This window comes from Schistocerca serialis, chromosome 5 (genome assembly GCF_023864345.2).
Source record: "Schistocerca serialis cubense isolate TAMUIC-IGC-003099 chromosome 5, iqSchSeri2.2, whole genome shotgun sequence".
NCBI lineage: Eukaryota > Metazoa > Arthropoda > Insecta > Orthoptera > Acrididae > Schistocerca > Schistocerca serialis.
Window position 1 is genome coordinate 320,655,906 of NC_064642.1, and position 13,538 is coordinate 320,669,443.

The 13,538-nt window shown below is 37.7% G+C and overlaps 1 protein-coding gene across 1 annotated transcript; it reads right to left on the reverse strand.

The window, feature by feature from the left end:
* Nucleotides 1–615: 615 nt before the first annotated feature.
* On the reverse strand, nucleotides 616–1,047 carry LOC126481923 (protein ZBED8-like). Its single transcript, XM_050105883.1, has 2 exons — nucleotides 862–1,047; nucleotides 616–792 (listed from the first exon to the last, which is right to left on the reverse strand). Exons 1-2 carry the CDS (start codon nucleotides 1,045–1,047, stop codon nucleotides 616–618), a joined length of 363 nt encoding a protein of 120 aa, XP_049961840.1.
* Between the last annotated feature and the right edge of the window lie 12,491 nt (nucleotides 1,048–13,538).

The window sequence follows — 13,538 nt, forward strand, 5'->3', positions numbered from 1 at the left end:
TCATTGCATCTTCTAAATGACTGGACAACCAATTACGATATTTGTTTTTCAGATACTTCATTTTTGAAAATGAAGCTTCACAAAGGTAAGTTGAAGGAAATAGTGTTAAAATGAACTGTGCACAGTCTCGTAAATTTTTATAGTTACTAGTCACACATTCCCAAAATTCAGTGTACTGTTGTGTTTCATGATGTTCTATAAACAGAGCTTTAAGCTGTGTGGCATGCTGAAGTTTGATTATTTCATTTAGCAAATTAGTTTTAGGAAATCCAAATTGGCAGAATAATTTGAGGTCATCATGTCCAACATGCCAAGGGTTCTCTATGAGCATGAAACAGCTTCGAATATTTCTAACATCTGCAAATCTGTTTTTTATTTCTTCCAAATAGGCTTACAAATATTCTTTAATGTTTTGGTAAATAGTTTCGGTGATAGTTAAGCCTGATCAGAGCATAGCAACAGTTGGAAAATTAGACAGATCTTTTACTGCAAGTTCATTTATATCTAATTGCAGTTTGGCTTCAAATGCAAATATTTTGTTAGTCATTTGCCCAATTATCTTGTTTGGTCCTTGTAATTCCAGGTTAAGTGTGTTGAATTTTTGTGTAGCATCAGTCAAGCTTTAAGTGTCCACCATTCATCATTATCAAGTTCAGGATAATTTTTGCCACTTTGTTGTAAGAATAAAATAATTTCAGATTTCAAATTGACAAACTGTTCCAGCACTTCCCCTTTGTTTAGCCATCTGACAGCAGTATGTAGGAGAACATCACCGTAACAAGCTCGCAGTTCCTACAGAAATTCTTTAAATTTTTGGTGATTAAGTTCACAGGCACGAATGAAATTTATAACGCTCATAACCATTTGCATAACATTCTTCAATTTGGTATTTGAAATTTGACATGCCAAACTTTCTTGATGCAGGAAGCAGTGAATGGAGAGTAAATTTTGCAAATTCCATTCCTTCTTAATCAGTGCTATCAAACCATTGTTGATGCCCATCATTGACGGACAACCAGCTGTACATACTGATATTAATTGGCTCATAGATAAGTCATTTTTTTACAAATTCTTTAATTGCATCCACAAAATCACATCCTTCTGTGTGACCTTTTATGGTTATAATTGCTAAAAGCTCTTCCTCTATTACCCCATCATTTGTGGAGTAACACACAAATAATGAAAACTGAGCCATCAAAGCTAAATCTGTACTGGAATCACATGAAAGACTGAAGTATTTGCATAGTTTGACTTTATTAATTACTGCCTCAAACATATATTTTGAAATATCTTCTATACGACGTCGACAGTTAGATTCTGAAAGTGTGTGCTTATTTATTTCACCTGATATTTGTTTACTGTTGGAGAAATTTTGAAACAAAGTTTCAGAAACAGTCATCATACATTGTTTCACTAATTCAGCATCAGTGAAAGCTTTCATATTTTTTGCCAGAATATTACGTACTTGGTATGATGCTTTTGGGGTCATTCCATGTCAAGTCACCCAGGCCTTGACACCAGCCATGTCAGATTTTGATGAAACTTTGTACAATTACTTCTTTTGTTATCCTGAAACCACTTGTAAATGTTTTTTGCTCTATCTCTTATAGTTTTTTTTTTATAAATTTTTAAAGTTTTTAGATTTGGCGTTGTTTCAGCAGTCAGAAATCGTAACTTAAACATGTCCTCACAACTAAAAAATTTTGTATATTAAAGAATACTCAAGATATCAGTTCAAAAAAATGGCTCTGAGCACTATGGGACTCAACTGCTGAGGTCATTAGTCCCCTAGAACTTAGAACTAGTTAAACCTAACTAACCTAAGGACATCACAAACATCCATGCCTGAGGCAGGATTCAAACCCGCGACCGTAGCGGTCTTGCGGTTTCAGACTGCAGCGCCTTTAACCGCAAGGCCACTTCGGCCGGCTTCAAGATATCAGTATGAAATTTTGGAATAAGTTTGTGTATTATATCTAAATGTTAAAAAATTACCATAAAGATATATTAAAATCTTCCAAATGAAAAAAAATTTACAAGTGTTTTTTTTTTTTTTTGTAATTTTTTTTTTAAGCTAATGGATGTTTAGTTTTACAAAAACTGCAATATCTAGAGTCTCAGACCTGATAGAAAGCTCAAATTTGTTTTAAAATACTCTTAATTGTATAGGCTATTGCATAAAAGAAAAATTATGTTGGCTTTTTAACCTGTTTAATAGTTATCTAATTTTTAAAATATTAATTATATTTTAAAAATAAAAAGTACCAAGTGACTTAGACACCGAAAATAAGATTTGTCTTCCTGGAGTGACAATGTACGCTTGGATTTTGTTTTGATACTCCTGTGTTTTGAAGTAAAAAATTATTACAGTGTTAAATAGTGCTTGGATAGTATTTTATTAAGTTTATTCGAACTTTCAGTAAGTACTGTTACTTAGTTTACAGAGATTCTTTTCCAATATCCTATAAAAGTAACCAGAACAGTAATCAGACCAAAAGAGAAATCAGTATGTCAGATATTCAAACCTGTAGCGTAGGGTTATTTAAAAAATCTGACTGTTTCCAAACAACCTACACACCTTCAAAAAAGTTACAACTGGTATCTGAATTGAGTGAGGAAGAAAAAGATTTGATCCACTTACGATCTGGAATTAATCTGTGTGAATTTAAGAATATATGTTCACACCACAGCTACTACTTTTTAAATGTTTTTGAAAAGTATCAAACAACATGTGTAGACCCACTAAAAAAACACAAAAAGCCCATAAAAATCGTTGAGAAGTGTAGGCTTGGATCTTTCTAAACAATTACTGACAAAAAATATCAGCATAAAACCTGGACAGAAGCTTTGCTCAACATGCCGTAACTTTTGTGAGGAAAAATTAAGAGTTGAAGTCAATGAAAGTGAAACAGATGATGAAGTCATGGTTGAATTAGAATCATTGGAATTCAGAAATGAATCCCTCGTACAAACAAACATTACTCTTGATAATTTAGGTTTAACACCGATAAAGCTTCATGGCTTGTCAGAACAAAGTAAAGGGTCTTATTTTAAAAGGAAGGTTAGCAGCATTGAAAAGACTGTGAAAAAGGCGGTTTCAAAAGCATTAAAATATGATGCACCAAGTTCTGATGATGACGAAGAAGATACAAGTGTGGTTGAGAAAGCAAAGGATTTTGGTATAATGATTTCTCTTATGAAAGAGAAGATTTCATCTGTTGGGAGGTCTAGAAAAATCCAGATTCTGGCCTTGGCTCCAGATTCTTGGAGTCGAAATAAAGTGATGAAAGAATTGTATGTAAGTGAGTATATGGTGCGACAAGCCAGAAAGCTAAAATCTGAAAAGTGTATTTTGGAAACTCCTGGTCCAAAAACAGGTAAAACTCTTTCTGAAAATACAGTAAGACTTGTAACAGATTTTTATGAAAAGGATGAAAGTTCCAGAGTGCTACCTGGAACAAAAGATAAAGTAAGTGTTCAAAAAAATGTGTACATGCAAAAAAGACTCATTTTGTGTAACTTGAGAGAGCTCTGTTATTCCTTCAAATGGGAGAATCCTGAGGTAGAAGTAGGATTTTCAAAATTTTGTTTCTTGAGACCTAAATGGTGTATCCTTGCTGGTGCTGCAGGCACACACACACTGTATGTGTATGCAGTATCCACCAGAATGTTAAACTATTACTGGATGCTGTGAAAATTGAAGAATCTTATAAAGACCTAATTAAGATGCTTGTGTGCAACACGGAAAACCAAAACTGCATGCTACGTCATTGCGACAGCTGTCCTGCAAATACTGCACTAACTGAGTACTTAACTGAAAAACTAAGTGAAGATTATGATTTAGAAGAAGAAATTGTAATCAGTCAGTGGGTTAACACAGACAGGGCAGAAATTATCAAACAGTCTATCAGTGTTGAAGACTACATTTCTTTATTGGTTAGGTCATTGTAAAAGCTCACCCCGCACTTGTTTATAGCAAAATCCCAATCAGCAGCCTCTAAAAGATTGAAAGAAGACCCACCACCCAAAACAGCAATTATTCTGATGGATTTCAGTGAAAATTATTCCTTTGTTATACAAAATGAGATCCAAAGTTACCTCTGGAATAGAGGTGGTTGTACTCTACACGCAGTTGGAGTTTTTCTAAGAAATGAGGAAAACAATGTTTTTGTTTCCAACCACTGTTTTATTAGTGATGACCAAGAACATGACACTGGTTTTGTTAACTTTGTACAAAAAGAAATTACAAAGTGGCTGTCATTACATCATACCGACATTGACTACTTTACAGATGGTTGTGCTGGGCAGTACAAAAATAGAAACAGTTTTAAAAATTTGACTGAACACTTGAGAGACTTTAATTTGTAGGCCCAACACTCTTTTTTTGCAACAAGTCATGGGAAGTCAATTTGTGATGGCCTAGGGGGAACTATTAAAAGAATTTTAAGGAAAGCCAGTCTACAGCTTTCAGACGAAGAACAAATAATGACAGCAATCGATGTGTACAAGTTTTGTGAAAAAATATTGAAAACATTCAGTTTCACTTTATTGACAAAAAAGAAGCTGATTTGCTACGGTTAAAACTAGAAAAACGTTTTTCAGCAACCTGAACCATTCCTGGAACAAGAAGTTTTCATAACTTTGAACCACTTCCAAGAAACAGCCTTGAAATTAGAGGGACTACAGTTAGTGTAAAACCCTCCTTAGTCTTTTCTTTCCATTCTTCTTCTGATTGGGTTCGTGTTGAACCATCCATAAATAGCTATGTGGCTGCAAATTATGATGGTAACTGGTACTTTGGACTGGTAAAAACAATATTCAATGATGAAGAAGATGCAGAAATTCTATTTCTACATCCTTCAGGACCAGCTGCATCATTTTATTGGCCTGAAAGAGAAGATTCTTGCATAGTGCCTTTGGAGCACTTAGTCTGTGTAGTAGACGCACCTCAATCAAGCGGCACTGGAAGAATGTATTACTTCAAAAAAGACTGTATCAAAAGAACTGAAAGCTCTTGGATGAAGTGGAAAAACAGTTTGAATCAGCATTAATGTTTATTAAAGAGACAAAATTATTCAAAAAATTCAATGTTTCAAGCAATCAGTTGGGTTACACGTAAGTGTCGTAAGTACACTATCTTTGTACATAATTCTAATGTAATCTACTATAATTAATACACATGTTAAAAAGCCATCATTATTTTTGTTTTATCACATAGCCTATATGTTTAAGAGTAAATTAAAACAAATTTGAGCATTCTATCAGGTCTGAGACTCTAGATATTGCAATTCTTATAAAACAAAACATCCGTTAAAAAAATAAATTAAAAAAATACATATATATATTTTTTTCATAGAAAATATTAATATATTTTAATAGATTCATTTTTATCTTCAAATATGTATAATAAATAAACTTGCTGCAAAAATTCATGATGTTATCTAAAAGAGTTTTTGAGATAAACAATTTTAAAGTTTTGAATACAAATTAAATTTACCATTTCTGAAGGTTCGGAAAACGCAAAACATAAAAACTTTAAAAATTTATAAAAAAAAACTATAAGAGATACAGCAAAAAAACTTTGCAGGTGTTGTCAGGATGGTATTAGAACCATTTGAGCCAAATTTCATGAAAATCTAAGGAGGTGGGTGTAAAATTTATTTTTTATTGGGTGATTTGATATGGAATGACCCTTTGTGACTGCCTCATTTTGCCCAACTGCTGCTAACATAACATTTTGTTGACGGCAAATGGTAGATTTTAAATGAGCAATTTTTTCCTTTCTTTCATTTGAATTAAAAGGAAAAGCAACTGTAACTGAATTGTGCTTACTTATGTAGTGGCGAAATAAATTGTATCTCTTCAGTCCCACAATCATATCCCGGCATATTAAGCAAGTAGCATTACCTTCTTTGTGTTCACTTATAAAGCAAAACTCTTCTTCCCATATTTCTTGGAAAATTCGTTTCTCTTCACATATTTTCCTCATAGTCACTGTTCTTGAGGGTACATCAGACATTATTTATTTCACTAATATTTATATCACTAATTATGAGCACAAATACACTCAATACATGACGAATGCTCAGGGGCACTGAAACTTAGTTCACGACTGACACACTGACAGGACAAAGCTAACAATGAGGCAGTTGCGGGACAAGCCTGCCGCCGACAAACGAGCGGCCATAGGCATTAGGCACGTTTGATGCACAGCTCACGTTGTTGGCTAGCAGGCTACTCACACCTTTAGCGCTGCGGAACACTGGCAATTGGCGCGTTAAATGAAAGTGGTGGATGGTTTTCAGTTACCTAATTACTTCCCCTTCTTCAATCACAATTCTATGCAGTTTCCATAAACAAAACACTGCTACACCAGACAAGCAGATAACTAATGCTACCAGTGCGAAGCCGAGGAGGATCATGGGCTGCACGAAAACATGATCTGGGCCGGCCGCATGTGGCTTGTAGGCTGCAGTTTGATGGCCACTGCTCTAGGGTCACCAAGGCATAAATCTCCATGTTCAGCAAGTGCTACTGCACTTACCATGCCGTGCTTCACTGCATACACACTGTCTGCACAGATCACTGATCGGGGCATGCACAGTATATTTTTCACACTATATAAAATCTTTATAAAAGACATGACCATCTTTTACCAGTATTAGCATCTTCAGTGGAATGTAGGTCATTCTCACCAGTAACCCATGTTACACTACAAGGCCCTCTGGTTTTCCTGAAAGTGGCAATTGACTCATGAAAAGTGTGAAGGCAGCCACATGAGCACTAAAAATAATCACTAAATTTCAGTTACATAATGGCTTACAAAAATCTGAAGACTGTAAACTTAACTAAATATTCAGGCAATACAATTACGAATAACTTAAATTGGAATGATCACATAAATAATGTTGTGGGGAAAGCAAACCGTAGACCTCTTTTGAGTATTACTGTGTGGTGTGGGATCCACAACAGATAGGACTGACAGAAGACATCAAAAAAGTTCAAAGAAGGGCGGCTCATTTTGTATTATTGGAAAATAAGGGAGAGAGGAATGGTACACAAATGTGGGTGGCAGTCAAAGGTGGTTTTCACTGTTGCAGGACCTTCTCATGAGTTTCAATCATCAACATTCTTCTCAGAGTGTGAAAATATTTTGTTTGTGCCCGCCTACATAGAGAAAAATGATCATCATTATGAAATAAGAGAATTTAGAACTCTCACAGAAAGATTTAAGTATTTGTTTTTTCCACGCAGCTGTTGTAGAGTGGAATGGCAGAGAAGTAGCTTAAAGATGGTTCAATATATCCTTTTTCAGACACTTAATTGTAAATTGCAGAGTAATCATACAGATGTAGGTGTAGATGCGTTGGAAACCTGGACAATGACCAGAGGAGAGGGGAGTAGGATCCAAGCCAGTGAAATGTAATTCCTAAGAAAGATGTTAGGAGAATGAGGGAAGACAGAGTGAGAAATGAAGATGTTAGGTAGAAAATTGGAGTAGAAAAGTTGAATGACAGAATTCAAAACAGTAAGTTAAAATGGTTTGGACATGTAAAGAGAATGGAAGATGGAAGAATACCTAAATGAGGCCAAATTTTAGGGAAAGAGGGAGACCCAGAGTAAAATGGATTTATTTGATCAAGACCGGTTTAAAAAGAAGGAATCTGGACAAAACCGTTATGGGAGAAGAATAATGGAAAGGTGGGGGAAAAGGAAAAAGTGCCATAAATTTCCCAAACCAGCATAATAGTGGATAAAAAGGAAACAAAGATCATGAGGAGGAGTCACGGTCATTGTCAGTACTTCTGTTGGCTTTAGAGAGAAAAACGTTAGCTAGCAAACAGAAATGAGTGAGTCTGTTGCCGTTTGGCTTTAAATTGGATTAATGATGAGTCCACATGACCTGCCAGCAGAAATGCTGTTTGCTCTGTGCTTGCAGCAACAACACTGGATGTAGGTTCAAAAATGGCTCTGAGCACTATGGGACTTAACATCAATGGTCATCAGTCCCCTAGAACTTAGAACTACTTAAACCTAACTAACCTAAGGACATCACACAACACCCAGTCATCATGAGGCAGAGAAAATCCCTGACCCCACCAGGAATCGAACCCGGGAACCCGGGCGTGGGAAGCGAGAACGCTACCGCACGACTACGAGCTGCGGACTTGGATGTAGGTTTAATGAGCCATATCAATAGTGTGCCATCATCCACTGATATATCCAGCAGGTTTAAGAGATTCCTCTCTGATTGAATCATTGTGTAACACTGAAAACTAGATGGCCAAAGCAGAGGATGGCATGGCAGCATTAGGCTGGTGATGAATAGGATGCCGCTGACACCTTTGGGGTTTTGATGCTCTGGAGGTGAAGCTTAGTCTGAGTTGCTGGAGGCACTGGTGGCTCCACTGGTGAGGAATGGAGTTGAAGTCCATAGACACCTCCAGTGACAGGCACGAAGGGGATGGTAGTGTATTCCCTGGTTAGGTGCTGGACATCACAATTCCATCGTGGAGGTGGCCACTACTCCCGTAGTCGTCAAATGGCAGAAAATTTAGGCCAGATTGCAGTACTGAAACTAATTCTGATGTCTACTGAGTAACCTCCACACAGTCGCCATGAGAACCAATTGATAGCTTTGTTGTGCTCAAATTGACATCTAGATCCACCCCAAGGTCCACCCAAGTGTACACACTCAGATGGTAATGCCGAAACATTCTTTTTCAACTCAAAAATGTGGCAGTAGTAAAAGGTTGAGCATTGGTCGATGCATCAACTCCACCAGATTGCATCTGTGGAGGGCACCACTCTGTTAGAAGCTAGGAAAGCATTGAGAGATATGGCCATAAGTGATCTCATAACCTATGACATTTGGGTCTTAAAGTTTTGGACGAACTTGCTTCCAGACTGTTGAGATGGGATGAAATAGGGGTTTTGATGTGTTTGATGCTATTATAAGTACAGAATCACCAGAAGGCAACCACTGTAAACTGTATCCGATTATCCATAAAATTTTACTGAATGCCCTGGCATTAGATGTAATGAGGCATATCATTAGAGTAGCAATCCGAGCTGCAGCCTGATGGCATAGGGAAAACATTGATAAGCCTTGTGACTCCCAAGAAAAGTCCAGCAAAACCCACATACAGGAGGTCCCACAGCTGGTTGGATTCTGGCCATAGGTAACATGACCGGCCTCTCGAGCACAATAGCCTGCATCGACTATTGTCGAGAGGCCAGTCAATCATGCACCTCCCATGTGATGTCGTCCATTTGCAGCCAGTGTGTGTAATGATGAGCAATGTGTTTAATATGGGAGGTCTTCCAGTGAGACTGATGGAGGTGCTGTAGCACCCAGTGCTACAGAGTCGCAGACACAACCATCTGACAATTGTCATTCTTCTACAATGGTTTTAGGAAGCATGGGCAAATCTTGTGCGGGTGGCATTGCATGGGGAAACAGGCCCAACAGTGCTGTGGCCAGCAATTTGGTCAATCATCATGCTCATACATTCTGGAAAATACGCTGCGATAAGGAACTCTGCAGGGATGCTGCTGCAACATCCCTAGAATTCCTCCAAAGGCTGCTCAACCTGGCAGTCAGTCTGAAAACAGAGAGTTTCCTGTCTGCGTCAGTTTCCAAGTCTGGGCCTATACTGTCTGTATCAAATTCAAAGTCTGGACCCATTGGCAACCTGGGGAGGGCATATGGATGCTAATATATGGAATACTGGTAACTGGATAAGATCATGATGAAGACAGTGAGCTATTAATTCTGGCAGTTTAGCCTTAGGTCCAAACAAATAAAGCAAAGGCTTGTGCCCAGTAACTAAATGAAACTTATTTCCATAAAGAAAAATCAAAATTTATGCACTCCAAAAATGGTAGTCAGTACTTCCTTCTGTATTTAAAAATAATTTTCTTAGTGCTGATTTAAAGTTTTGGAAACTAATTTTAAAGGCATGATGATGAAAGCTGTCCAAGTAGAAAAAGAAGAAGAAGAAGAAAATTCTGGGAAGCCTTTCACAGATTGGCAACTGGCATATTTTTGATCACCTCAGTTCAGTGCTTTGTGGGCCATAGTCCCTTGTTACTAAGGGCATATCCTAGGTAAGTGGTGGAAACTTAAAAATGAATGTTTAGAAAACTGCACTTCAGGCCATTTCAGATAGAGTTGCAAAAACCCAATGAAAATTGAGTAGATGTTTGTTGTTTGAATGATCTGTAACCAGGGTGTCATCATGCTAGCTGGCACATTGGGGAATATCTACTATCAAATGTTTTAAAGATCTTTCAAAAGTAGCAGATGACCTCCCAAACCTATACACCAACCTGTTACACTGGTAAAGGCCAAAGGTGTACATAACACCAAAATTTTCTTCCACCCCTTGGCCAGCAGGTACTGGAAAGAAAAGGCTGAAGAAGAAGGAGAAGAAAATGAAAGACATATTGTGAAGAAGAAGAAAGAAAAGATGACCCAGAAGAAGAAAGAAGAGAAACACCAGAAGAAGATCAAAAATGAATCAGAAACCAACTGGACAGATAAAAAATTGGCAGCAGGAGAACACATATGAAAAGGTAATACAGTATGCAGGCTTTCAGAGCCACTGGCTCCTTCTTCCAGCAGAAGGGGATGAAGGAAAAGGGCTGGTGAGGTTTAGGAAAAGGAGTGGAGTTTGGAAAAGTCACCGAGAACCCTGGGTCAGGGGAGACTTACCAGATGGGCTGAGAAAGAAAGAATGATTGTTCTGGACTACCCCTGTGGCTGTCCGCACTACAAGACTTGCCTTATGCACCCTCCTACCACCACCTATACCAGCCCTGTAATTGGCAAAACATATACTGTCAAACAGAGAGCCACCTGTGAAATGACACATTTCATATACCAACTGTTATGTAAACACTGTTCAGCCTTTTCCATTGGCGTGGTTACCATCAAGTTATTAGTTAGGATGAATGGGATATAGGCAGAGGGTGCATATTGGAAACACATGGTTTGTTGCAGAGCATGCTCTACAACATAACAGTGATGACCTCAGCACTTGTTTCGCCACATGTGCCGTCTTCTTCCAGACACCAGGTTCTCAGAACTCCACAGGTGGGAACTGGCACTACGACATGTCCTTAATTCTCACTACCCACCCTGCCTTAATTTACATTACTTTCTTTGGTCTCAGCATGTCTTCACTATAACTATTCCTTTCTTCACTCCCTTTTAGTTTCCTGTATCTTTCGTTTTCTGAATTGTCTGTTTTTCTGTCCCCCTCCCACCTCTATCACATACAATGCACGTAGCTTTCCACTGTTATTAACTCATGAATGACGTTTTAGCAATAATCTCTGTCTTGTTTATTAGCCTATCTTGACAGTCCTCAATAATCAGTCTTTCCTTCTCATCACATCTGGCAAGTTTCACTGACCCGTTGTTCTGGGCAAATTTTCCAAAGTCTACTCCTTTTGCTAAATTTTGCTGGCCGTTTATGTTCACATGTCTTCCTTTCCCTTCAACCCTTCTGCCAGAAGAATTAGTCACTGGTTCTGAAAGCTTTTTATATGTTGTGTTCTCCTGCCGTCACTTGTTGAGTAGATTTTTTATCTCTCCAATTACTTATATTTTCAAAAATTGATTATTTTCATTGCTGTATCAGAAACCGAGATATAAAAAAATTGTCAAAGAGATGTGATGATTATATCATGTTATCATACAAGGAATGCATCATTGAATGTGAAGAATGCGAAGGCAAGGAAAATTAGTCAAAGTATCATTGAAGACAAATGAAACATGGACTCTGGTGGATAAAAAAAATTCTCTTGGGAAATAAATAATTACAGGAAAATGGATTGTCAAGAAAAAGGATAGTGCAAATAACAAAGCTAAGGCAGTTGCAAGACGCTGCATACAGGATCAAACAAAACTAGATTTGAAATATGTTTTTAGTTCTGGTATGCAAACTAATTCCCTGAGACTTCTATTTGCAATTGCAGCACAAGAAGATGTGATAATTATGACACTTGATGTTGTAACCTTTTGTAATGCTTATCTAAAGGGACAAGCTTTCATGGAAGTTCCAGAAGGATACAAAGCACTGGGGAAATTTGTCTGCTCACTGTATGGATAGAAAAAAGAAGCCCTTTGCAATGGGATAAGAAATTGAACAAGTTTCTTAAGAATTAAAATCTCATTCAGTTAAAATCAGGTGCTGAGAAGAAAATGTACCTTACTGTACATGTTGATGATGGAATTCTTCTGTAAAATGAAAAATCTGCAAAACTGCAATTGATGAAGAACCATCAGTGTATATAAAAAAGTCACATATAGCTTCAGAATGGAAAATAAAAAACTGTAACAACTCCAATTCCACCACAAGGAGAAATTGAAGAAATTATTGCAGCAAAGTCAGACTATCCATTTTGTGAAAGTATAGGCACTTTATTGTATGTAACATGTAAAACAAGATTGGTCATGGCATATGCAGTGAACTTTGAAAGCAGATCAATGAATGGTCCAAATTACACAGACACACAAAATCTGTAGAGAAGTTTATGGTACCCGAATTCAATAGCAGGGAGTGGAATATTCTACTCATCATAAAAACAAGAAAGACTAGCTTACTGTGATGCAGTTTTCACAGGTGGTAAGAAAGACAGAAAAAGTACCACATGATATACAAGGTAAACATTAATAAAATTGTTAAACTGCAAGGATGGATTCCTGATTGGAAGTGGATGAAAAAACGTCCTATGAAGATGTGACCAGAAATGTATCATTGCCACAGTAGATAGCACTGATGAGTGAAAGTTACTCTGATCACATGCTACATGTTCCTTGTGTGTTGTAGGCTGTGCCATTGATGCAGTGTACTGTAGGCAGCAGAATGGTCTGATATTCACGTCGGGAACAAGCCGGGATGATGTTTGTGTATGGCCAACCAGATGGAAGTGGTTGAGGGGCAGCATGGCTATACCAAAACAAGTACCCTCACAGGCACCAACCACATAAAACAACATCTGAAGCCCTTTCAGACTGAAGAATGTGCAGGGACGTGGCAGACTGTGCATAACCAGATTTGGAGATCCAAGTTCTACTCTACAGGGTATTGAGAGGAAACCTAGTACAGCTTCAGGCAAGTGGCCTGGTAACATGATATAACCCATGATCGCACAAACACTCAAAAAGGGCTTGAAATATTGTGTGATGTGGTTGGTGTCTGCGAGGGTACTTGTTTTGGTATAAGCATGCTGTCTCTCGATTGTTTCCATCTACTTGGCCATACACAAACACCATCTCAGCTTGTTCCTGATATGAATTCATAAATACCAGACATGAATACATGAATACCAACCATTTTGCTGCTAACGATATGCTGTGTCAATCACACAACCTGCAACACACAAGGAACACATGGCACATAGCCAGAGGAAGTTCCATTCCTCAGAGCCATCTACCATGGCACTGATGAATTTCCAGATACACGTTCATAAGACCTTTTTTCATCCACTTACAGTCAGAAATCCATCCCTGCAGTTTCTCAGTTTTA

Excerpts from the sequence above, each read along its gene's own strand:
- LOC126481923 (XM_050105883.1), bottom strand. The coding sequence starts at position 1,047 with ATGAGCCAATTAATATCAGTATGTACAGCTGGTTGTCCGTCAATGATG. Across the intron at positions 793-861 it reads TGAAGAATGTTATGCAAATG|GAACTGCGAGCTTGTTACGG; the intron begins GTTATGAGCGTT and ends GAATTTCTGTAG.